Source organism: Macaca fascicularis, chromosome 10, assembly GCF_037993035.2.
Source record: "Macaca fascicularis isolate 582-1 chromosome 10, T2T-MFA8v1.1".
Lineage (NCBI taxonomy): Eukaryota > Metazoa > Chordata > Mammalia > Primates > Cercopithecidae > Macaca > Macaca fascicularis.
In genome coordinates this window covers 73,949,852-73,977,415 of record NC_088384.1, presented here as the reverse complement: position 1 = coordinate 73,977,415, position 27,564 = coordinate 73,949,852, and the positions used below count along the sequence as shown (strand labels likewise).

At 37.7% G+C, this 27,564-nt stretch overlaps 1 protein-coding gene and 1 pseudogene across 40 annotated transcripts in view; one reads left to right on the top strand and one right to left on the bottom strand.

Moving 5' to 3' along the window:
• TASP1 (taspase 1) overlaps positions 1-27,564 on the bottom strand; it is a 443,904-nt gene that overhangs the window by 186,625 nt on the left and 229,715 nt on the right. For all 40 annotated transcript variants that reach the window (XR_012419142.1, XR_012419143.1, XR_012419138.1 and 37 more), the window contains one exon: positions 27,137-27,210. Coding sequence is in view for 23 of the 40 variants with exons in the window: in XM_065522748.2 (XP_065378820.1) it covers positions 27,137-27,210 (74 nt within the window). In the remaining 17 variants the exon portion in view is untranslated. The remainder of the gene's footprint in view (positions 1-27,136; positions 27,211-27,564) is intronic.
• Positions 14-1,386, top strand: LOC107131053 (glyceraldehyde-3-phosphate dehydrogenase pseudogene; annotated as a pseudogene).

Here is a 27,564-nt window from a genome sequence, read left to right as displayed (position 1 = left end):
CTTGCTGGACGCCATGTCTCTAACACCCTTCTCTGGCTCTTTCTCAAGGGAAGCCTTGACCAGGCACCCAACTCAACTTAGAAGCTCTTCTAGCTCCTATAGCACCCATATGAGCCCTTCTCATCCAGTCTTGGTTTTGAGTTTTCAGGTTTCTGTAATTGAAAGTCAGTTATGGGCAGAAGCTTGTGTTAACATACATCTCAGTTTCCCTGTACCTGACCATGTGTTTCACATAGAAGCACACCACTCTGGAAATGCTGAGTGGGTAAATGAGTGAAACAGACCATTCTAAGGCTATGTTTATATAAACATGCAGAATCTTAAGGCTCTCTGCTCCTCCCGTTCAAGAGACAGCCACATCTTTTCGTGCAGTGCTAGCCACATCCCTGGTGAAGGTGAAGGTGAAGGCCACAGTAAAAGGATTTGGCGCTGGTCACTAGGGCAGCTTTTAACTCCAGTAAAGTAGATGTTCTCGCCAACAATGACTTCTCCCTTGACCTCAACTACATAGTCTACATGTTCCAGTATGGTTCCATCCATGGCATATCCCACGGCACCATGAAGGCTGAGAATGGGAAGCTTGTCATCAATGGAAATCCCATCACCATCTTTCAGGAGTGAGATCCCACCAAAATCAAATGGGGCAATGCTGATGCTCAGTACATTGTGGAGTCCACCAGTACCTTCACGACCATGGAGAAGGCTGGGACTCACTTGCAGCAGGGAGCCAAAAGGGTCATCATCTCTGCCCCCTCTGCTGAGACCCCCATGTTCATATAGGCATGAACCATGAGAAGTATGACAACAGTCTCAAGATCGTCAGCAGTGCCTCCTATACCACCAACTGCTTAGCACCCCTGGCCAAAGCTATCTATGGCAACTTAGGCATCATGGAAGGATTCATGACCACAGTCCACGCCATCACTGCCACCCAGAAGACTGTGGATGGCCCCAAGGGAAACTGTGGCATGATGGCTGTGGGGTTCTCCAGAACATCATCCCTGCATCTACTGGCACTGCTAAGGCTGTGGGCAAGGTCATCCCCGAGATGAACAGGAAGCTCACTGACATGGTTTTCCATGTCCCCGTCGCCAATGTGTCAGTTGTGGACCTGACCTACCATCTGGAGAAACCTGCCAAATATGAGGATATCAAGAAGGTGGTGAAGCAGGCGTCAGAGGGCCCCTCAAAGGCATCCTGGGCTACACTGAGCACCAGATTGTCTCCTTCAACTTTAACAGTGACACCCACTCTTCCATCTTCCATGCTGGGGCTGGCAATGCCCTCAACAACCACTCTGTCAGGCTCATTTCCTGGTGTGACAATGAATTTGGCTACCGCAATACGGTGGTGGACCTCATGGCCCACATGGCCTCCAAGGAGTAAGATCCCTGGACCACCAGCCCCAGTGACATCATGAAAGGAAGAGACCCTCAGCTGCTGGGAGTCCCTGTCCACACTCAGTCCCCTACCACGCTGAGAATCTCCCCTCCACACAATGTCCACACAGACACCCTGAAGAGGGAGGGTTCTAGGGAGCCTCACCCTGTTGTATGCCATGAATAAAGTCCCCTGTGCTCAGGCAAAAAAAAAAAAAAAGGAAAACATTTTAAGTGTTTTAACTGATATGACCAATCTGTTTGGTTGAAAAGTCAGTCACACTAGTTTGCCATAGTAAAGATTAAGCTTAGATTTTTTTGGCCGGGCGCGGGTGGTTCACGCCTGTAATCCAAGCACTTTGGGAGGCTGAGGTGGGCGGATCCTCTGAGGTCAGGAGTTCGAGAGCAGCCTGGCCAACAGGGCAAAACCCCATCTCTACTAAAAACTAAAAAAAACAAAAAAATTAGCTGGGTATGGTGGCGCATGCCTGTAAATCTCAGCTACTCGGGAGGCTGAGGCAAGAGAATCACTTGACCCCAGGAGGCAGAGGTTGCAGTGAGCCAAGATTGTGCCGCTGCACTCCAGCACTCCCTCTAAAAAAAAAAAAAAAAAAAAAGGCCAGGTATAGTAGCTCACGACTGCAATCTCAGCACTTTGGGAGGCCAAGGCAGGAGGATCACAAGGTCAGGAGTTTGAGATCATCCTGGCTAACACAGTGAAACCCTGTCTCTACTAAAAATACCAAAAAAAATTAGCCAGACGTGGTGGTGGGCACCTGTAGTCCCAGCTACTTGGGAGGCTGAGGCTGGAGAATGGCGTGAACCCGGGAGGTGGAGCTTGCAGTGAGCCCAGCTTGCATGCCACTGCACTCCAGCCTGGGCGACAGAGCAAGACTCCGTCTCAAAACAAAACAAAACAAACTTAGATTTTTTTTAAGTACTGACTAACTAAAATTTTCCACCTTCCAAGTGATGGTGCTGTTAGAATAGAGATGGAGCTCTAGATTGTCAGATGCACACAGCTCCACACCAATGGGATCCACTGGCCGTGTAGTTATAATTTGCTGCTTTGTTGCTAATTCCCAGAGAAGCACAGACAGATTCTTGAGGTTAACACCCCTTGAAAAACTATCAACTTATAAATTAAACTGACTGTTCAAAGCCAACATTATTAGGGCTATATCTTTTTATAAAATCAAATACACTGGATTAAAAAATTTTAGCTCAAAGATTCTAAAATAAGAAAATTAAAAGTAATATAGAAAGTATATCATTACCTGATAATCTAATCACAATCTAAGTAATAGCTGAAATTTCCTATCATTCATACTCAATGTTAAGATCTTTTAAGACCACCTTAGAAACTGCTCTTGTATGGTTTCTAAGAAAACTGCACATGACTTAATTTAAAAAGTCCGCTTCCAGATAGAGACCAGTGGAGGCATGAGCAACTTAAACAGTAGTCAAATGGGGGTCCTGAGTCTTGTACGTTTATTGTGTTATGCTGCATTAATAACATTCTGACAAATCCCACACCAGGAGGAACGTGAAAAACACTAGGGTAAACTTGTTTGCATGGGCATTTCCTTCCTGGAAAAACTCGAGCCTCCTGAGACACAAGTGTGTTCAGCTCAATTGGATGTTACCACGTACTTCTGAAGAAACAGAGATCCTTTTTTTCTGCCACTTTCCCTTCTCCCGTTAATTCTTTATTACTGTTCAGATTGCTGAGTAATAGCAAACATCTAATTTTTCATTCACTAACAATGTCACATGAACTTTAATAGAATCCGGAATATTGTGTATAGTTTATAGAATAAAAATCCATTTAACAACAAGTTAAGCTTCTCTTCTGTATTCAACACTACGTGGGCAATGTAAATATGGTACTGTGAGATTGTACTGTGAGCTGGGTATTACCTTATATCCTTGCATTGTGAATTCTTGCCTGACATGATAATAGTCACCCTCAGCTTTTTTTTTTTTTTTTTTTTTTTTCTTGAGACGGAATCTTGCTCTGTCACCTAGGCTGGAGTGCAGTGGCGCGATCTCGGCTCACTGCAACCTCCGCCTGCCAGGTTCAAGAGATTCTCCTGCCTCAGTCTCCTGAGTAGCTGGGACTACAGGCGCTTGCCACCACACCTGGCTAAGTTTTTTTTTTTTTTTTTTTTTTTTTTTTTTGTATTTTTAGTAGAGACGGGGTTTCACCATGTTAGCCAGGATGATCTCGATCTCCTGACCTCATGATCCGCCCTCCTCGGCCTCCCACAGTGCTGATTACAGGCATGAGCCACTGCCCTCAGCTTTCTTTTAGTGCCACAAATGTGATATACCTTAAATGACTAAGTCCAGAGAGAAAGGCAAGAGAAGGGCTGGGGAAGTGTGTCTGGTTGGATTTTATTGTCTTGTTTCTACTGTGGGCTTTTAAATTTTTTTCTGTCTTAATGAGTTGAATCAGGAGATACTGCCACCCACCCCCATCCTTTTCCCAGAAGTTCCCTGCCCATTGCTTTTTAAGAGCTGTCTTTCAAAGAGACACAAATTTGTGAATAAGTATATTCTAGGCATTCTTTGTGTGCAGCATTAAACCTTGGAATGTAGTTAACTGCTCTAAAAATAGAATTTGGTCTTCAGACTTCATCCTGAAAGCAGATGTACTCAACTAGCTGACAGTTTCACATGAACCTTCTTAATATAGTCTGGAATAATGTGTATATTTTATAGAATAAAAATCCATTAACTATAGGTGAAAAGATCTGGATGCCCACTTACTAAGCCTGTGTGATGCTGGGCAATGGAAAATGAAGACTGGGTTAGATGGTCTCTAGAGCATCCTTTCAGAGTTTGGACAATCTCTGATGCTGACTTCATTTAGCTTGTGTATACATTGTTAATGAATCAAAAAAAAAGTATTAATTCTATTTTCTCATTGTCTTAAATTAAAAGTATTAAATAGGCCAGAGCAATTCTGAAGATATAATTTCCAAGTTCAACCAACCAATCAGAAATATCAACAGAATGAGAAAGGAATGCCATATGTTATTCATCTTACTGTGTGTCACTCATACCTCATTCTCCACATTGAAAACAAGGATGCCATAAAAGATCACTAGCAAATGTGGATGAAACACAAAGATGACATTCGGGTAAATTTCATTGTTAGCACTGAAACAGGGATATGTGAGGGCAAAAAGTTCTATTTTTCTCACATACACATATCATGTTTAAGGAGCCTTAAAATAAGATTAAAATGCCGTCTGATGAGAGCAGCATGTTGTACCAGCCTCAAGGTCACTTTGGTTCTTACTATCACCAGGCTCACTGACACCATACTTCAGTCAGAGGCAACATCAGATAAGAGTTCCCTCCTATTTTTAGGTTAAAAGCCCTGTGAAGATACTCACATAAACATGGCAAGCTCCACAGTATCTATTATTCCACCACTTACGTGGAGAATTATCATGAATATTCCCTCTTGCTACAGGTGATAAAAGTGCTCCATTATTTAACAAATATTTATTCTGCAAGTTATTATGGGGGAACAGAAGAATGAAACACATGGATCTTGCTCTGAATGCAACTGTGTCTTTGCAGGATGCAGAAACTAGTTCCTTGTGAAACCTTAACAATAAGTCCCTATATTTGCATAATGCTTTAGTTTCCATAGCGCTTCTGCAACAATGAGATCTCCTCAAAATACCACGTCAGACAGAAAGATATATACTATACCTATTTTTTTCCAGATTAAAAAAAAGAATAACAAATGAGACTCAGAATGGTAATGTGGTTTGCTTATGGTCAGAGAGGAAGTGGAAAACTGTGAATGAAAGCCTCTGCACTCCAAATTTAGGGCTATCTTGACTCCCCTGAAGACTTACCATGAAGGAGGATTCTAAATCTGGCTCTGTTAAGAGACATGCCTCTAACTGCAGGAGGCTTTGGAAAAGCAGGTTTTCAGGGTGAAACAAGGCTTGCTCAGGGAGGCTACTGGCACAAATCTTACCAACAAATTTCAAGACGATTCTGGGACTCAGAGAAATCGGTTTGAGCCTCAACTCTCTGTTGATAGATTAGATAGTTTCTGGATTTGGAAATCACTAGCTTTCTGGGTTTCAATGTCTTTGTAGGTAAAGACATAACTTTCAACTCAGTTATATTCAGAGTTCTTTCTGATTTTGACATTCTACAGAGTTTTACTACTGAGGGTTTCCTTTCAGGTCTGTAAGGGGAGGCTCTGGGTCACCATTTCCTTAGTCAAGACAGCCCAGTTTCCTCTTCATAGGGAACCTGGTCTCAACATTCTGATGATTTGTACTAGGTGAAACCCAAAATGTCATTTATGGTCTTCTGGTTGGTAAGCTGTCAGGTAACATGAATCTTACTATAGTTTGAAAAGAGCATCTTCTATTTGAAAAGAAATGAAAGCCTAACACTTAAACTATCATTAAGAATGAGGCCAGTCTCCATTTGTGTAATGGACAATTTCCTGAGAATCTCAGTTAATCGGTCAGTGAGGAATTTTGGAGGGGAAAAATACAAACCACCAACAACTTATTTGAAGAAAGTTCTCTTTGTCAAAATCTTGTGCTTCCTGACTTACTGATCTGACCCGTGCCCCCAAAGAACTGTTAAGGCACCCAAAGAACTGTTAAGGCACTGCAACCCAGAAAGCAGCATTTCTCAAGCTGACTTCTGCCGGGTCCTGGGAAGTGCTCTCTCTTTAAAAACAGCAGGGGTCAGTGCGGGAGCATGGGCAAAAGCTGCAAATGTACCGCTCCATGTTGTTCCACCCTTCTTAGAGCTAGACAGGCACATGAGCACAAAAAGGTTCAGACATCCTGCATTCAAAAGACCTGTGTGACTCTGTAAAGTTAGTTCATCCCACATGTCAAGGAATGCCTTCCTTTAATACTAGCTGTACCTGGAACTACTACAAATAATATGCTGAAACTTTCCTTTTATTTTACTCCAAAACTTAACCTCACTTTCCTTTGCTGATTCTTCCTCATCTCCCCAACCACTAAATGTTGGAGTGTCCAAAGACAAAACAGACCACTTTCTTCCACTCATTTTAAAGAAAAATGTCTATGAAGTGTTTTGGATATAAAGTGAAGCATCTGGTTGCACTGGAAATTGAGGTAAGAATAATAACTCTATAGATCTACCTCCTCCTCCAGTCGCCACTCCATTTCTTTACTTCCATTTACAGCAAAGTTCTTTGAAAGAGTGCTCTACACCTATTACCTCAAATTCTTTCTTTCCATTTTCTCTTTAAGCCCTCTATAATCAACTTTTTGCTTTCACCTCTCCACCAAAACCCCTCTTTATCGAAATAAGAAATGACTTCCAATGCCAAATCCAATAGCCTGTCCTCAGATCTAATTTCACAAGGTCCAGCAACAGCATCTGATAAAGTTGATCACCTGCTTCTCCTTGAAACACCCTTTTCCCTTGTTTTTTAGGACACCACTCTCACCTGGTTCTCCTCTGACCTCTATGACTGTAACTTCTCAGTCTCCCTGGCTGCTTCCCTAACTAATAATTACAAAAGTTCCCCAGGGATCTTTTCTCCTGTCTGTGTTCACGTCCTTGGTGATCTCATCCAAATGTTTTTTTAAAAAAATATTTATTCTTCACAGAATTGGAAAAAACTGCTTTAAAGTTCATATGGAACCAAAAAAGATCCCGCACTGCCAAGAAAATCCTAAGCCAAAAGAACAAAGCTGGAGGCATCACGTTACCTGACTTCAAACTATACTACAAGGCTACAGTAACCAAAACAGCATGATACTGGTACCAAAACAGAGATATAGACCAATGGAACAGAACAGAGCCCTCAGAAATAATACCACACATCTATAGCCATCTGATCTTTGACAAACCTGACAAAAACAAGAAATGGGGAAAGGATTCCCTATTTAATAAATGGTGCTGGGAAAACTGGCTAGCCATAAGTAGAAAGCTGAAACTGGATCCTTTCCTTACTCCTTATACGAAAATTAATTCAAGATGGATTAGAGACTTAAATGTTAGACCTAATACCATAAAAACCCTAGAGGAAAACCTAGGTAGTACCATTCAGGACATAGGCATGGGCAAAGACTTCATGTCTAAAACACCAAAAGCAACAGCAGCAAAAGCCAAAATTGACAAATGGGATCTCATTAAACTAAAGAGCTTCTGCACAGCAAAAGAAACTACCATCAGAGTCAACAGGCAACCTACAGAATGGGAGAAAATTTTTGCAATCTACTCATCTGACAAAGGGCTAATATCCAGAACCTACAAAGAACTCAAACAAATTTACAAGAAAAAAACAAACAACCCCATCAAAAAGTGGGCAAAGGATATGAACAGACACTTCTCAAAAGAAGACATTCATATAGCCAACAGACACATGAAAAAATACTCATCATCACTCACCATCAGAGAAATGCAAATCAAAACCACAATGAGATACCATCTCACACCAGTTAGAATGGCAATCATTAAAAAATCAGGAAACAACAGGTGCTGGAGAGGATGTGGAGAAACAGGAACACTTTTACACTGTTGGTGGGACTGTAAACTAGTTCAAGCATTGTGGAAAACAGTGTGGCGATTCCTCAAGGATCTAGAATTAGTAATACCATTTGACCCAGCCATCCCACTACTGGGTATATACCCAAAGGATTATAAGTCATGCTGCTATAAAGACACATGCACGTGTATGTTCATTGCGGCACTATTCACAATAGCAAAGACTTGGAATAAACCCAAATGTCCATCAGTGACAGACTGGATTAAGAAAATGTGGCACATATACACCATGGAATACAATGCAGCCATAAAAAAGGATGAGTTCATGTCCTTTGTAGGGACATGGATGAAGCTGGAAACCATCATTATCAGCAAACTATTGCAAGAACAGAAAACCAAATACTGCATGTTCTCAATCATAGGTGGGAACTGAATAATGAGATCACTTGGACACAGGAAGGGGATTACCACACACTGTGTTCCTATTGTAGGGTGTGAGAGAGGGATACCATCAGGAGATATACCTAATGTAAATGATGAGTTAATGGGTGCAGCACACCAACATGGCACATGTCTACATATGTAACAAATCTGCACGTTGTGCACATGTACCCTAGAACTTAAAGTATAATAATAAAAAAAATCTATTATGTTGAGATTCCCTAATATGTATCTCCATCTTAGTCCTTTCTCCTAAACTCCAGACACACATATCCAGCTACCACCTTTTGGGTCTCTCCATTTGATGCCTAACAGGCATCTTGGAATTAACATATGCAGAACTGAGTTTCTGCTACTTCCCCCACAAGTCTTTTTCCCCCACTTCACCTTCTTCCTTACCCTAGTAAATGGCAATTCCATTCTTCTGTTTAGGCCAAAATCTTAAGAGTCATCATTGCCTTTTCTATTTCCCTCACATCTCTATCCAACCCATCAGCAAATCCCATTGGCTCTATCTTAAAATACACGCAGAAGCCAACTACTTCTCATGACCCGTATGACTAATGCTCTAGTCCAAGTCATTATTATCACTCATCTCTATGGCAACAACCTTCCACCCAGCCTCCCTTTCAGCAGCTGGAGTCACCTCTTAAGATGTAAGCCAGTTCATATCACTCCACTGCTCATTACTCTCCAATGGCTCTCATTTCAGAGGAAAAGCCCAAATACTGACCATGGATAAAAAACTATGTAATCTATCTGGCCTTCCATTGCCTACTCAGACCCATTAAGACTGGCCTTCTCACTACCCCTGCAACACACCAGGCACACACCTAATTGAGAGTCCTTGTACCTGCTGTTCCCTATGCCTGGAATAGGTTCTTGCCTTGCTCACATAAATCCTCCAAGACTATACTTGAATGACACTTTTGAAGTGAAACCTACCTAACATTGGAACCCCTGTACCTCCTAACCCCTTTCCTAGCTTCACATCTCTTTTCAGTACTTATCACAAACATAGTATAGGCCTTATCTTGTTCATTATTTCCCCCACCAGTATGTAAGTCCTCAAGTACAGGGATTCTTGTCTGCTTTGTTCACTATGATGTCCCCAGAAGAGTACCTGAATATAGAAGACACTCAATGCTAATTGTTTAATAAATAATTCATTCAAAAAATGAGATACTGTGTTTTATCAAACTTTTACTCCTAAGTAAACTGAAGTTTTTTTAAATAGCTGAAATCTCAAGCCACGTAATAAGGCTTCCTTCTTAGTCAGTCATTATTAGCTACTGTAATATCCCTAACTCTTAACTGTTCAAAATTTTACCATGATATTCACAAAAGCCATCAATGGAAGAAATCAAAGAATTATTGGGGTTCTAATCTGTTTTAGGAAGCATATTTAAAATTAATTTTCTATTTCAAGTGAAGAAAAATCTATTTCCAAGTACTCTGAGCATCTCCTACTAGTGAATTGTTAATATAACCCTCATCCTAAATTAAGTTTCATTTTACCCTTCAACATGGCAGCAGACATGCAGTCCAAACATGTACAGTACAGTGATGACAGCTCCAGTGCATAAAAGCAAATTGTCAGTGCCTACCATGTACTGCATCCAGAGGTATTGGAAAGAAATGTAAATAGAGAGAACAGCTCAACCATAGCCAAATGTCTCAATTAGTTAATACTAAAATGTTAAGTTTTTACAAATTTTCAGTATTGCTTTACTTATAGAACATAAAAGTCATACATTGTAACTATCATAAAGGAATTCTAATCCTTAGGATTAAACAGAACGAGCATTCCAAGATGAAGACTTTTTAAAAAACATAAACTATATTATTTGAACAAATCATACTGGAATGAAAATGTATTCTAGCAGATAGACTTGGCTTAGGGTTCAAAATCTACAACACGGGTTAGTCTCAAATGCCTGTGAAGCAGGCCAGGTGTAGGACTGTGGAAGTGGAGCGCCCAGACTTCACCAAACAGGGCAGCTACCACCTGGTTCCAACCAATCACTGCCACATAGGAAGTGGGTCCCAGTGTTGTCAAATCATCTGCTCTTATAGGAGAAAACAAACCAGAACTTAAAAATCATATTTTAACATAAAATTTTAAAAGTTTAAATCTGTGTACAATTTTTCCACATAATTTGTATTTTATATAGATTTAATTTTTTTCCAAAGCTGCTATGATGAATACAACTTTTGAGCTCAAATCTGGAGATTACTGGGAAGAAAGGACAGCGGGAACAAAATGTTGTATCTACGCACCATCCTAACTCAAAGTTCTACCCTAAAGCTCAACACGCAGTCACTCATTAAAGAGCTGTCTGCCAAATGCCTACTATGTGTTGGGCCCTGTGATGTCATTAGTACCTGCACATATAATATACACCTAGTAGATTCCATATCTGTAACTCACCCATTTAATAAAATAATGTAATAAAAGTTGTTACAGCATAAAATCAATGGGGGATTCTCAATATTTACAATCACAGAAATCACTATCTTTTCTCAAGTTAGTAAGTTAACATGAAACAAGAATGACATGACCAAGATTATAGTTTTTTTTTGTCTCGAGATTGAAAAAACAAGAGAAAATTCCTTTCATCATTTGGCTACTGCTTCCCAATCCAAAAAAAAAAAAAAAATCATAGGTAATCATTACTCATTTCCTGTTCATAATAAAGTCAATCATTTTTAAGTACATTTGTCTCATTTACATGTCATGGTTATATGTCCTGTGAGCAAACAGCAGGCATGACTCTGGCTGGGAAGGTACATATTTATCTAAAATGTTGGGTACTAGAAGGTAACAAGGTGATACTCTAAGTTAAGTTCACATTGGTGACTGATAACTACATATGTATGTAGAGATAGAGAAATTAATGTTTTCATTACTTTTCATGTTGCTAAAACAAAAAAGTTTATTCACTTCATTTCAACTAACATGGAGTGTCTATAAGTCAAGTAATAGATTAAAATAGACATTTATCTTTGCAAAGATCTTACCCTACACCATGATTAAAATGAGAATAATCTGAATACATATTATTCGCACCCCTGAGAAGACTTATACTCTTAACAACACAGTAAATTCCCTCTCTGTTTTTCTATTTATTGCTTTGGAGCAATGTTGAATGAATCACTTGGAAGAAATTAATGATGTAAGACTAATTAGGCAAAAATAAAATTATCAATGACTCTTAGAAATTAACTTGAGGCTGAGGAAACTGTTTTTCATACATTCAATCTTCCACAATCTTTTCCTGTTTGTGTAAATAACTTTCTAAATAGACCCAATGGATTATCCTGGCAGCCCTAAGAGCATGGAAAAGAAACACAAGTTTCTGCATTTGAAATTCTAGGCAAACTTAAAAGGTACAAGTAAAATCAGTGATTAGCCACTTTTCCTGTGGTTTCTAAGTGCACTTGCCAAACTTAGCTGTCTGGGATGTTTTCTTAGTACACAGGTTTATTGGTGGTGCCTTAACAACCATCCCGAGGCAGTTGGCTTCCTGCCAGGGATCAGATGCCTTTAGTTGTTGGATAATATCAGAATTAGATTATCAAAAGCAGTTAGAATTTGGTTAAGACTAAGGCCAATTTGTATCTCGGTGGTTCCTGTCAAATCTAAAATATGGTCCAATAAATGTATTTGGCTGAATACATCCATCAATGACTAAATGCCATTGGCCACTATTGTGAAACTGAAGTCTCTTTTAAGGGATTCATGGTCAATACATCCTGGAGGTGTTCCACTGTCCAGTGCTCAGTGGAATACGAGAAGACTGCCTGTAATCAAGGTTCACACAAGAGAAATTTAACATAGCTAGTAAGCAACATTCTCCCTTCTACTTTCAAAAGGAAAATTATTTGGCTGGGTGAGCTTAAAAGAAATGCGGAAGGCACACCTTAGGTTTGATTTAAAAACCTAAGTTGTGGCGCTGTCAAAGTGGTAGACCTCTATCAGATAGTTTTTAGAAAGAGCTCTTTTGCCACCATTTTGGCTTGAATTGCAGGGTTCAGGGAGGAATGTCTTTTCTTGCAGCTTCCAACAATTTTTTTTTCCTGTTCTGAGAACTCTGAATTCACTTGCCAGCTGGTTTATTAACTTATTAACATTAACTTATTAACATTAACTTATTAACATTAACTTGCAAGTTGGAGTTGCAGTTTGACAAAATGTAATAACCACTGCCACTTCCACCAAAGGAGCAGGGTGAAAATTCAGGTGGCATCACTCTTGTCATAGTCAATACAAATGGCACCTTTGCAAGCATAACTGCAGTGTAAATGGGACCTGTGGTGTGACGGTCCTGAGAGATTTCCTACAACTTCCACCATCACCTCTTCCTCTACCACAACTACTGCTGCCACCACCACCCATCATAACAAATGTAGCATCTATTACACACACTTCACTTTTATCATTCAACTAATTTTCAGAATTCTATCAAAGCATCAACAGTATTCCCACTTTAACGATGAGGAAACTAAGGATCAAAGTTGTAACTTGTCCCGGGTTGTAAAGCAGGGACTCCAGGATTGAAATCCAAGTCTGACTAATTCTAAGGCACATTCTGTCGAACATTATATGCCTCTTTAAAGACAGTCTTACCTGGGGAACATAGTAAGACCCTGTCTTGACAAGAAATAAAATAAAAATTAGCCAGGTGAGGTGGTGTGCCCCTGTAGTCCTAGCTACTAGGGAGGCTGAGGCTGGAGGATCTCTTGAACCCAGGAATTTGAGGTTACAGTGAATCATAATCGGGTCCCTGCACTCCAGCCTGGATGACAGAGAAAGATCCTGTCTCGTAAAAAACAAACCAAGATAGTCTTGCTAATACCTTTTTTAAGACTTTCAAAAAATAGAGGTATGATTTTACATACAATAAAGTGCACAGATGTTAAGCAAAGGGTTTGATGATTTTTAATGATTTGTACCCCCATGAAACCAAATCCTAAAGAGAACATTTTCCACACAGAACATTTCTATTACTGCCCCCAAATTCCCTTGTGCCCTTTTCTTGAAGCAATCACTTTCTGATTTCTATCACCATACCTTAGTTGGGCCAGTTATTAAACTTCATATAAATAGAATAATTCACTTAGTATTCTTTTATGTCTGGCTTTGTTCACTCAACATAACTTTGTGAACAAAGTTAAAGTTATGGAAGAAAATTATTTAGCTTTGTGAGGGTTTACCCTTGTCCCAAGAAGATCTTATTAAAGTTTTATAAATAGGCCAGGTGTCCAGTGGCTCATACGTGTAATCCCAGTGCTTTGGGAGGCCGAGGTGGGAGTATCACTTGAGGCCAAGAGTTTGAGACGATGCCAGCCTGGGCAACACAGCAAGACCTCATCTCCACAAAACATTTAAAAATTATCCAGGCCTGGTGGTGCACCTATAGTCTTAGCTACTTGGGGAGCTGAGGCAGGAGGATCGTTTGAGCCCAGGAGTTTGAAGTTACAGTGAGCTATGATTGTGCCACTGCACTCTGAGTGGGTGACAGAGTAAGATCCTGTCTCTAAAGTAAGTAAATAAATAAATAAATAAATAAATTGCATTATTTAGGTAAACAGGATGATTTTATGAGGTTTTCAGACATTGAAGCTGAGAAAAGTTAATAGTCATCAAGATTCATACATACATAATTTACATTTGAAATGATAAAATAATGAAAGAAAAAATATCTCAAATAAATTGTAATTTCCAGTTCAAACATCTATTCCTACATCAAATTTGATTTCTTAATTTATCTCTCATTTACATTTCTTTTCTGAATCTCTGTTCAGAAATAATCTTTTGTTACACACAATAAAATCTTTTTAGCACAAATAATCTTTTGTGTTACTGCCCTAGTCTTAATACCACAAAGTCACCTGTTTTACCTTGGTTATATTTTTATCTTTAAGAGCAGGATACACTTATTAAGTCAGTTGTGCCCCAATAACCTTGTGAATAAAACATTTGAGAATTAAAAACAAATAAGGGTGTTATTATTTCACTAATCCTCATCCAATTTCAGAAAAATCACTTCCCTAAAGCAGCAACTTTGCCTGAAAAATTCTTTATATCCCTAAACAGATGGAAAGAAAAGTGAAATTATGAGAAACCTATGGCAGTTTACTAGATATTGTGTGCTTTTAGTAGTTTAACACTGGTAATACTTGAAGGCCAAGAGTAAATTAATAGGGTAACATTTTAAAATGTATACTTAATCAAAGTTTAAGGTATGTAAGCAGTTAGGTAAGCTTGTGAAGAAGCTGACCAAAATACATACATCAGGAGATACAAGTGTCCATCTAAATTTCCTCTTTCATTTTTTTTGAAAGAATGTCTTATTAAGGTTGTTGAATGTATAATTTCCCATTTTGGAAATCTTTATTGTAAAGACAATTCTTTCATCTGATGACAAACAGCATCCACACTGCCGGTGATTATTCTGGCCCTCCACATTGAATAAAATGTGGTTTCATTTACTTATTTATTTATTTATTTATTTATGAGATGGAGTCTCCCTGTGTTGCCCAGGCTGGAGTGCAGTGGCGCGATCTCGGCTCACTGCAACCTCCACCTCCCAGGTTCAAGCACTTCTCCTGCCTCAGCCTCCCAAGTAGCTGGGACTACAGGTGCGTGCCACCATGCCCAGCTAATTTTGTGTGTGTGTGCGGGGGGGGGGTTGTTTTTTGTATTTTTAGTAGAGACAGGATTCCACCATGTTAGCCAGGATGGTCTCGATCTCCTGACTTCATGATCCGCCTGCCTCAGTCTCCCAAAGTCCTGACATTACAGGCATGAGCCACCATGCCCAGCTGGTTTCTTCCTGAGACAAACATTTCCGTCTATAATTCTGAGACAATATTTAATAATTTCTGCAGTGTTTGGTGCACCCTGCTGCATCAACAAATCTGGTAATTCCCTTCCCTCAGAATGCTGTGAAACTGCAGAAGAGTTGGATGGTATTCCTGCTGATTTCAAAGCTGATACATTGATTTTTAGGGTTGCCTCTTCTGTGGAGGAACACTGCCTTGATTACAGTACAGTAGTTTAACAGTAAGTCTTAAAGTCTGGTACTGTAAGTCCTCTAACTCTGATGTTTTTTAAAGTTGATTTTTGCGGTTCTAGGTCCTTTAAATTCCCATACAAATTATAAAATCAACTTGTCAATTTCTTATTAAAAAATGTCTGCTGGAATTTTTATTGAGATTGCTTTGGATCTATAGCTGAATGTGGAAAGAATGACTATCTTACTGTGTTTTCCAATCTATGAATATGGCATGTTTCTCTATTTAGGTTGTCTTCTATTTCTCTCAGCAAGGGTTTATACTTTTCAGGGAACAGGTCTTGCACATCATTCGTTAGATTCATTTCATGTCCTCTGAGAATAACTACGGTTTTTACCATTTCTTTTCCAAGTTTTATCTTTTATTTGCTTTATTGTACTAGTGGAGCATCCAATAAAATACTGAATAGAAGTGATGAGTGGATGGCCTCTTTGCCTGCTGTCCGTGTTAGAAAGAAAGTGTTCAGTGTTTCACCAATTAGTATGATTTTAGCTGTAGGTTTTTGATAGATGATGCCCTTAATCACACTGAGGAATTTTCCTTGGATATCTCATATTTTGAGATTTTTATCATTCACGCAAGTTGAGATGATCATATGGAACCAAGAGGAACATATGGGTTTTCTCCTTTATTTTGGTAACACAGTCAATTATATCAATTAACATTTTTAACAGCTTTACTGAGATATAATTCATATATCATAAAATTCATCCATTTAAATAACTGTTCAATTCAGTAGTTTTTAATATATTTGCAAAATGTGCAATGTTCTAATTCCACAACATTTTCATCACCTCTAAAGGAAACCCTGTGCCCATTAGCACTCACTCCCCATTCCCTTACCCCTACCACTAATCTACCTTATCTCTGGATTTTCCTATTCTGGACATTTCATATAAACAAAAATTATACACTATGTGGCCTTTAGTGTCTGGCTTCTTTTACCTAGAATAATGTTTTCAAGGTTCATCCAAACTACAGTATGTATCGGCACTTCATTCCTTTTTATAGCTGAAAATATTCCATTGTGTGAGTATTTCACATTTTGTTGATCCATTCATCAGTTGATGGGCATTTGGATTGTTTCTTCTTTTTTTTGCTATTATGAATAATGCTGCTGTAAGTATCTATGCACACGTTTTTATGTGGACATATCTTTTCATTTTCTCGGGTATATACCTAGGAACAGAAGTGCTGGGTCACATGGTAACTCTACATTTAACTTTTTGAGGAACTGCCAAACCACTATCCAAAGTAGCAGCACCATTTTTACATTCCTATCAGCGATATATGAGGGTTCCAATTTCTCCACATCCTCACCAATACTTGTTATTATTCACAATTTTTATCATAGCCGTCTTATTGGATGTGAAGTGGTATCTACTTGTGGTTGTGATCTGCATTTCGCTAATGACTACTGATGTTGAGCATCTTTTCCTGTGCTTACTGGCTATTTGTATATGTTCTTTAGAAAAATGTCTACTCAGATCTCATGCCCATTTTAAGTCTTCTTATTGTTCAGTTGTAAGAGTTCTATATATGTTCTGGTACAAGCTCTTCACCAATTATATGATTTGCAAATATTTTTTCCTATTTTGTAGGCTTTTTTTTTTTACTTTCTTGATGGTATCCTTTGAAGTGTAGAAGTTTTAAATTTTTATGATGTCCTATTTATTTTTTCTTTTGTTGCTTGTGCTTTTGGGATCATATCTAAGAAATAACTGCATGATCCAAAGACAGAAAGATTTACTCCTAAGTCCTCCTAAGAAAGGTATAGTTTTAGCGCTTAACATTTTGGTTCCTGATACATTTTGAGTTAGTTTTTATATATGGGATAAAGGGCCCAACTTCATTCTTTTACATGTGGATATCCTTATGTTCCAGTATTATTTGTTGGCAATGACTGACTTTTGAAATGTTAAGTCAACTGTGCATTCCTTGGAAAAACCTTATTTGGTGTCGACAGGCAATAATGCTGCTGGATTTTTCATCCCAAAATAATAACTTAATAAGCATCTCTGCATATATATTCATGACAGCTATTGGTCTGTAGTTTTCCTTCCTTGTAACATCTTTGTCAAATACTGAGGTTACCCTTGTCTCACAAAATGGGTTGGAAAACAACTCTGCTTTATTTTTCTGAAAGAAATGGCATAAGATTAATGTTATTTCTTCCTAAAATGTCTGATATAAGATACCAGTGATACCATCTGGGCATAAAGTTTACTTTATGAGAATGTTCTGCTTATAGAAATTCAATTTCTTAAATATGTAAATGGTTATTTAAATTTTGGGTTTTTGTGTGTGTTTAGTTTGTTAAGTTGGTTGTTTTCAATAAATTAATACATTTCATCCAAGTTGGTGCCTCTGTTGAAATGAAGTTAGCCATTTAATGCCTACAGAATCAGTGATCCTGCATTACTATTTCCTTTTCATTCTTGCTGTTGGTATATTTGAGGGTTTCTTTCTTTCTTTCCTAATCATTATTTCTAAAGCTTTATCAATTGCACTAATTTTTTTTCAAAGAACTGCCTAGCTTTGTTTTTCTTCATTTTAAAATTTCTTTTCTATGTTATTGCTTGCATTCTTATTTTGATTATTTTCCATCTATTCTTCTTAAAGCTTCTTAAGATTATAGCTTAACTCACTTACTTTAAACTTTCTTTTCTACCATAAGTATTTAAGGACATACTTTTCCTTTTAATGTTTTAATTGCATCCTATAAATTCTGATCTATTGTTTTCATTACCATTCAGCTGAAAATAACTGCCAGTTTCTCTTGGTAAATATTCCTTATGAACTTGAAAATAATAACTTGTTGAATGTAATGTTCTATAAATAAGACTTTGGTCAAGTTGGGTCTATTATTCATATCCTTACTAATTTTTATTCAAGTCATTTACTATTGTATGCCTTATTTCATACTGAGAGAAAGAAGGATGTTAAAGTTTCCAACTATGATTGTAGATTTGTCTAGTACTTTTATTACTCTCAATTTTTGCTTCTTTTACTAGGCACATATACATTTAGAAGTTTTATACCTTTTTAATTGAATTGACCACATTTTCAATATGAAATGTCCTGTTTTATCTCATATCTCCTATGCTGACACTAATATAGCCATATCAGTTTTCCTTTTTGAAAATTATTTTATTTCTAATTTTTATCTCATTGAACTTTTTCTATTATTTTTCATCCTTCCTGGGTTTGAAATTATCTTTTAAATGATGTGAATATACCCAATGTCAATTATTTTATGTTTTTAAGTTTTTCAGCTGACATACTAATCATTTTATTTTATTGACACATAATATTTGACATATGTATGGGACACATGTGATTTTTTTTCATGCACACAATATGTTATGATCAAGTCAGGGTATTTGGGGTATCCATCACCCTGAGTATTTATCATTTCTATATATTGGGAAAATTTCAAGCTCCATCTTCTAGCTACTGGAAATATATAATACATTGTTGTTAACTACAGTCAACTTACTCTATCAAAAATTAGAACTCATACTTTTTATCTAACTGTATAACTGTACCCATTGACCAATCTCTCTTCATTCCCTCCTCCCACTCACACACCCTTGCAAATTTCTGTTATTTATCATTGTATTCTCTATCTCCATGAGATCAGCATTTTTTAGCTCTCACATGTTAAGTGAGAACATGCTAAATTTGTCTTTCTGTGCCTGCCTTACTTCACTTAACATAACGACCTCCACTTCCATCCATGTTGCAAATGACATGATTTCATTCTTTAATATGCCCAAATAATGTTCCATTGTGTATATATACTACATTTTCTTGATCCGTTCATCTGTTGATATACTCTTAGGTTGATTCTATATCTTTGCTATTGTGCTGCACACAATAGCAAAGTTTAAAGTAAGCGAGTAGTGCTGCAATAAACATGCAAGTACAGCGCAGGTATCCCTTTGATGTACTGATATCCTTTTCTTTGAATAAACACCCAGTAGTAGAAAGGTTGGATTGCAAGGTAATACTATTTTCGTTTTTTTGAGAAATCTCCATACTGTTTCCCATAGTGGCTGTATGAATTTACATTTCTACCAACAGTGTATGAGTTTCCTTTTTTCTGCATCCTCACCAGGACCTGTTATATTTTGTCTTTTTAATAACTGCTATTCCAAGTGGGGTAAGATAATATCTGACTGTGTTTATGATTTGCATTTCCCTGATGATTAGTGATGTTGAGCATTTTGTCACAAGTCTGTTGGCCATTTGTATGTCTTCTTCTGAGAGATATCTACTCACATTTTTTGCCTACTTTTTAATGGGATTGTTTTGTTTTTTTAAACATTGAGTTGTTTGTGTTCCTTGTATATTCTGATTATTAGTCCTCTGTCAAATGAAAAGTTTGCAAATATTTTCTCCCATTCAACTGGTTGTCTGTTCATTCTGTCAATTGTTTCCTTTCCTGTGAAGAAGCTTTTTAGTTTAGTAAGAGTCCTATTTGTCTCAGGTTTTGTTGTCTGTGCTTTTGAGGTCTTGGCCATAAAAATCTTTGCCTAAACCAATGTCGTGAAGTATTTTCCCTATGTTTTCTTCTAGTCGTTTTATAGTTTGGGGCCTTACATTTAAGATTTTAATCAATCTTGAATGGATTTTTAGATACGAAGAGAGACAGGTATCCAGTTTCATTATTCTGCTTATGAATATCTAATTTTCCCAGCACCACTTATTGAAGAGGGGGTCCCTTCCCCAATGTATGTTCTTAGAGCCTTTGTGAAAAATCAGTTGGCTATAAAGGTATGGATTTCTGGATTCTCTATTCTATTCTATTGGTCTATATGCCTGTTTTTATCATAACGTTTTGGTTACTATAGGCTTGTAAGGTATTCTGAAGTAAAGTAGTGTGAAGTATTCAACTTTGTTCTTTTTGCCAAGGATTGCTTTGGCTATTTGGGCTCTTCTGGGGTTCCATATAAATTTTAAGATTGTCTTTTCTATTACTGTGGAAAATACCATTGGTATTTGGTCAATAGGGTTGTTTTAAAGATATTAATTCTTCTGATCCATGAGCATGGGATGTCTTTCCATTTGTCTGTGTCCTCTTCAATTTCTTTCATCAATATTTTGTAGTTTTCCTAGTAGAGGTCTTTCATCTCCTTGGTTAAATTTATTACTAGGTATTTCTTTTTAGTTATTGTAAATGGGATTGCCTTCTTGATTTCTTTCTCCAGGCAGTTCATTATTGATATATAAAAATGTTACTAATTTTTACATGTTGATTTTGTATCCTGGATCAGGAATTTCCCTCAAGCAAGGTTTGGGATCTGAGTCCAGGTGAGACTCTAGAGAATTCTCCATTCTTATAGTCCAGGCACCAGCATTCTAACCATGGGAGACTTCTCTTTGTTTATAGGCAAGCCATCAGCTTTCCATGATGCTAAGGTGTTCGTTTTGCTCTTTGTAAGCTCCTCCAGATTTCTGTGCCATGGAGTATTTCTTCACTCTCTTACCCTGGCACTAGGCTTTGGTACGACATTGCCTTGCCCTTGATGAAGGCCCTGTACATGTTGGGAGCAGGAGAGGTTTTTAAAACTCTCTTTTGCTTTAACCCAGCCTTCTGTTGCAACTGTGTTGCAGTTGATAAAGGACCACTATTGCTTATGAGTTGTCTTGCAGCTCTCTTGCTATGCTTCTAGTCTTTCTTCGGCCACTGCCATGTATTTGGTGAAAACCTTATGCACCTTAATGAAACACTCACAATTCTTTGCTCTGCTCCAAGCTTTTGGTGTGTTGCCACTTGATGAAGGCCTCATAGAGAAAAACTGGTGGTGGGTATAAGCTCTCTGTGAATGGAGTGTCTCAGGATTTTAATCTGTCACATCAGCTCACACATGGCCATAAAGAGTTCATTAAAAATTTGGCTGATTTATCTTTATATACCTCTGTGTTGAGTTTGACTCCTCCTCCTGCTGCTCTGCCAGGGAATAAAGAAATCGGAGGCTTTTGGTCTCCTAGCAAGGGCTTGTCTCTTTCTGGAATTTAGTTTACTTAAGTTTTTCTCTACATATTAAGCTCTCTGGATACTTTTTAAAAATTTATGATTCTATAGATTATGCAGCTCATTCACATAGTTGGGAGTAGAAGCAACAGTCTCTTGTAACTTTCTTCATTCTAATTAGAAGTGGAGTTTCTTTTCACTTCTTTTGATAACCTCCTCTTGTGTACGTCATGTTTTATATTTAAGTCTTCCTCCTAAGGCTTTATGTGAGAGGTAAGTTTTAAGCCTAGCAAAAAGCACTCAGAAATCTCATCTCTGATATCCTTTGTAAATATACATTCACTGAGTTTTTTTAAAAAGTCCTGTAAACCATCTTCATGAAGATAAAACATGTTAGAACACAGTAGATACTACATTGGTATTGCAAAACTCCTACTGAAAATTGAATAGCAAATACTTGTTTATGTAATCTGGAATGTTGGATTTGGAATTCTGCAGATTGGAAGCAACATCAAGGACTTAATGGGGTCTAGTCATCTGTATTGAGATAGATAAGGTTTTGCTTCCTCATTCTTATCATATCGTATCACAGGAGGGGCTTAAGGCGAACTAAGGATTTCTTATGCTCATATGACAGATGAGTCCTCTGGGATCCAGAGGCAGAGTGATCAAACCACAGCTCACAGTGTGCATGGAGTGGGAGGGCAACCCAGGCTCCAACTTCCTGGCACTGCACCCATCCCAATACTTATTTATTTTAACTGCATGGCCCAAAGAACTAGTAAGATGTGCCAATAATAGAAATCCTGGCACGACCTCATGAGGTTTGGAAGACTTCATGGCATTAAAATAGAAAATGTTAAAAACAAAATGCAAATATCACTGAGTTACCACCCAGTGCCCTGTGCTTTCCCTAGGTTAGGGAAATATGGTTTGGGCAACATCTGCCCTGTTTCAGTGGCATGTGTCAGAGTATGACACAGGGTTTGTCACACAAGGCAGAGAAGCATCACAAATAAGTATTTGTTGGGCGACAGAGCGATACTCTGTCTCAAAACAACAACAACAACAACAACAACAACAACAACAAAATTTGTTGAGTAAAATTTTTTTTTTTAGAAAAGCTGAGTAATACAACAAAAAACATCCTAAGAGGACAGTACCTTGATCATGAAAAAGCTTAATCTCTCTTAGATCCCACTGGAAAACAAGGAACTATTATAGAAATATTTTGCAAAATATTTGTAATGGGATGTGTTATTATCTGAATTTTGGTCATTCTAGTCAGGAATTCAAAACGAGAAAAAGGCAATAGTTTGGGGGAATGTAATCATTCATCCAATGCAGACTTAGTTATAAACCAAGGGTGATATTTTTTGAACTGCATCATTTCAAGTACAAGGCCCAAAGAACTAATCAAATGTGCCACAAGACCCAAGAGTGACATTTTTAAATTTTTTAAATTTGAAAATAATTTAAGAATTACAGAATACTTCTGGGAAGATCTATACATCCTTTACCAAGGTTCAACTACTTTTGCTCCATTTTGCTCCATTTGCTTTGCAATTTGCTATTGCTCTATCCATCCATTCATCCACTTAATATATTTTTCTGAACCACTGAGAAAATATTGCCTATATTATGGCCCTGTACCCCTAGATGCATTAGTATATATTACCTAAGAATAAAAATATTATACACCACAGTATAGTAACCAATCTCAGCAAGTTTAACAATGATATGACACTTTTTACTATCCATATTCCAATTTTGTAAATTGACCTAATAATGCATTTATAGCATTTTTCCGATATAGGATCTAGTCTAGGACCAGTTACTGCATTTAGCTGTCACATCTCTTTAGTATTGTTTCCTCTGGAATACTTCTGCAGCCTCTGTCTTTTATGACATTGATATTATTGAAGAACATGGTTCTTTTTTTCTTTCTTCACAGAATGTTCCTCATTTTAAATTTGTCTGATGTTTCTTCACAGTTAGGTTCAGGTTATATATTTCCAGATGGAATACTAGACAAGTGATACTGTATCCTCAAGTTATCATAGCCAGAGGCACGTATTGTCCATCTGCCCCTCATTGGTGGTATTAATTTTGATCACATGGTCAAGGTGTTGCCCGGTTTCTCCATTATATAGTTATTATTTTTCCCTACAACTAATAAGAAGTCTGTGGAGAGACACTTAAAGACTGTAAAATAGTCTGCTCCTCCTCAAGGAAATTTTTATAACAGTATTTTCACTGTAGTTATAAAAAGTGACCTCCACATAATAAAAGAAACCTAATTTCACGTATGATAGTTGAGTAAGTTCCATGCCAGTTTTAACATCTGTTTCTATTACAGTAGTCCATGCACACTGGGTGTTTATTAAAAACTCTTCATTAACTGTCTGCTATCTGGGTAGGATATGGGCAATCTGTTTTTAAAATTCAACTGGTACCGATGCCCTAATTTTGACTCCTTAGAAAGAAATCTTCACCTTATGCTATCAAAGCAGTTTAGAAATTAAATTAAATGATTTAATTGCAATAACATTCTTTTAAAAAGGAGACTTGTAAAAGAACCTAGCTCTATTCATATTATATACGCATTCTGGTTACAATGATATTGATTATTATCCAGCCTTTTCTAAGCAATATGATTTTTAGCTAAGCTTTAATTCAAGGCTTTAACTTGGATTAAACACAGCTAGCTCATACACGTTCAAATGGCCAGGTGGCTTCAGTTTCTGAGTTTGGTAACAAGCAGAAGGAAGACAATTTTTGAAAAGCAGGGCACAAGTGTTTTAACTTTTTAAAATAGTTTTTAAATTTTAAATATTTTAAGATGCCTTCTTACTCATTGTGCTACCATAGCTCTCAACATTATGGAGGAACATGCTTCGGAAACCAGTCACAATGCTGAATGGGTATGCCACTAGTTAGCTCAACTATTCTTTTATAGAAGTGAGGAAACCAGAGGGAGAAGAAGGTCCAAAGCTTAAACAGAATACAAACATTGTTACAGCCCCTTTTCACTTTTGAGCTCAGCCTCTCATCTACAACTTTGTCTTACTTGCAATACAAAAAAAATTCTAGCATTTATAACAAAAGAGGTAATTTTTCTTTTTGATCAATAGAATTTGGCAGCCAAATCATTCGTGTTTTTGTTTTCAGGTTTTCTTTTTTTCTTTCTTTCTTTTTTTTTTTCTTGAAAGTATTTGTAGTCACAGGCTCAAAGGGGAAAGGAAGGAAGAGGGATTAACTCTCTTCAAGGAAGGTCAAAAACATAATTTACAAGAGAGGCAAGAGGGCCAGCTGTATCTGCTGGCCCAATTGACTACCAGCTGGAGAATTTACCAACAATAAGAAAACCATGTCTACCAGATGTCAAGCAATATAACTGGAGGCCAAATATCTTCGGGCTCATAGCAGGACTCTCCACTCTTTACTACCTATATTTCACATTAAATAGTAAGGTGTCTTTCATGGGCCACCAGCAAGGATAACAAAAAATGTCCATACAAGGGACTTATAACATAATCATACCTGACCAGACTGGCTTCAGTGCTGAAGTCCACTTCAAACATGCTCTTTTGTTAAAAAGCAATCTTAGTTCTGAATCAATATGTAAGGCGTCAGAGAAACTGAAATGGCTGCAAGCTACTCTTATGCAAGGATTCTTGGGGTTTATCAGGCTTGTTTTATGTATGGGAACTGTTTTGTCACTGAGAAGAAATGAATCTGAAAATATGAATAACCATTTTCATACTTATTCATTAAACCTATGCTGTTCAATATGGTAGCCATGAGTCACATGTGGCTATTTAAATTTAAATTAAGTAAAATTTAAAATTCAGGTCCTCCACATGCACACGTATGTTTATTGCAGCACTATTCACAATAGCAAAGACTTGGAATCAACCCAAATGTCCATCAGTGACAGATTGGATTAAGAAAATGTGGCACATATACACCATGGAATACTATGCAGCCATCAAAAAGGATGAGTTTGTGTCCTTTGTAGGGACATGGATGCAGCTGGAAACCATCATTCTTAGCAAACTATCACAAGAACAGAAAACCAAACACCGCATGTTCTCACTCATAGGTGGGAATTGAACAATGAGAGCACTTGGACTCAGGAAGGGGAACATCACACACCGGGGCCTATCATGGGGAGGGGGGAGGGGGGAGGGATTGCATTGGGAGTTATACCTGATGTAAATGACGAGTTGATGGGTGCAGCACACCAACATGGCACAAGTATACATATGTAACAAACCTGCACGTTATGCACATGTACCCTACAACTTAAAGTATAATAATAATAAATTAATTAAAAAAAAAAAAATTCAGGTCCTCAATCAAACTAGCCACATTTAAGTGCTCAATAACCACATGTGGCTAGTAGCTTCCCTGTTGGAAAACAGAGATATAAAATGTTTACATCACACAAAATTCTATTAGACAGTGCTGTTCTAAACCCTTAAATCACCTTTAAAATAGGTAATTGTATTTCCATTCCATATAAATTATGAAACAAAGCAATCTTTTACATACTCTCTTAGGAAATAGGTCTACTAACACAATATGAATATTGTACCAGGTGAAGGTGAAGCAAAGGGGAAGGGTGGATCTCAGTAATATTTTCACAATATAAGCCAATCCTTGTCTGAATAAATGTTCTTTATACTACTCACAAAACTTCTGTGGAACTACAGTCTGGCTGGATAATATACAAAGGACAGTCGGGATGGGTATTACATGACAAATAAGCAATAAAGTGTTCTTTATTATATTTATCCTTTATCTATGATTCAATCTGTATCAGACAGTTCATATCAGAAGTTTTCCTATTTTATATGTCAAAATGTGCAAAATAAATCATTTCCTTTAAAAACAAGGCTGCACAGCTTCACAGCTTTAGAACTGAGGGACTTTAATGCCAAGTAAACATCACAGGCCACAGCTGTTTCTAAAAAATTTATGAACAAGAAGAACATGAGGCCAATATAAAATAAAACCCACAAATCAAGTTGCTTACTCCAGGCTCAACCATCATGAGTCCAGGGAAGCCAAGCAACTCCAGAGACGGTACGTGGATGCCTATGTGATTACCGTAACTCACTGAGGGATGTGGATGCCTATGTGATTACCGTAACTCACTGAGGGATGAGTGCCACGGGCATGTGGCACATGGACAAAGACCTTTGATTCTGCCTGTGGAGACACCATGTCAGGGCATGACAGAACACACTGAAAGATCAGACGGGTCACACTTCCAAGCATGTCAGCCACCTGTGCCATTAAACATGCAGGATGGGTCAAAGCTTGTTTGACTCAGTTTCCTTTATTCCAACACTCCTTGCAGAATCATCCATCTGCAATCATCCATCTATGTCAACTCATCAGCTTCACTCCCATTTTCTCTTCCCAAATCCCAGTTTCCTCTTTTCTACTTATTCACAATGGGCAAAAAGGAAGAAGCTGGGAGCTGTGGGGGAAGGTGGGCAGGCTTTTCCTAATGCTCCCTTGCTGTGTCACCAAAAGCAAAATAGATATGCTAGTTTTCTCTGGAGCTGTTAGCATTGTTAACTGTTCTTATTCAGATTCTTATAAAGATCATAGAGCTACTGCCCAAGAAAAGCTGAAAAAATTCATCCACATCAACTTAGCTGGTTAGAGGTTTGTGCGATGGCTACAAGGTTTTCAGGTTATGACCCAGTTTTTTCCCGCTTACCTTGGCTTTCCCATCCTGGGCTGACATATATCCAACACACATGCTCTCCGTCGTGTGGCTCCACAGAAATTCCACTACCGTAAAAGAGAACACAAATAGGCACATTCAGATCACAGATGGAAAATAAATCTTTGCTTTTTAATAGAACAGTTAAAGATAGCTTTATATTTAACACACTCAGTTCCCCACTTTCCATTTGCTCCTTCATAAATGTCAAGATGATTTATTACTAAAACTGTGTAATGCCATTTACTGTGAAATGAAAAATGTATTTCTTTCCTGTCAAAACTTATGATTATTACATGTAAAATAAATGTTCTTCTGTTTGACTCTTGTAACATTAAATGCACACACACATTCATATATACGGTATACAGTGATTTAGTAAATGTAATATTCCATAGTGTGGTTTCTTTTAAAACACGCGC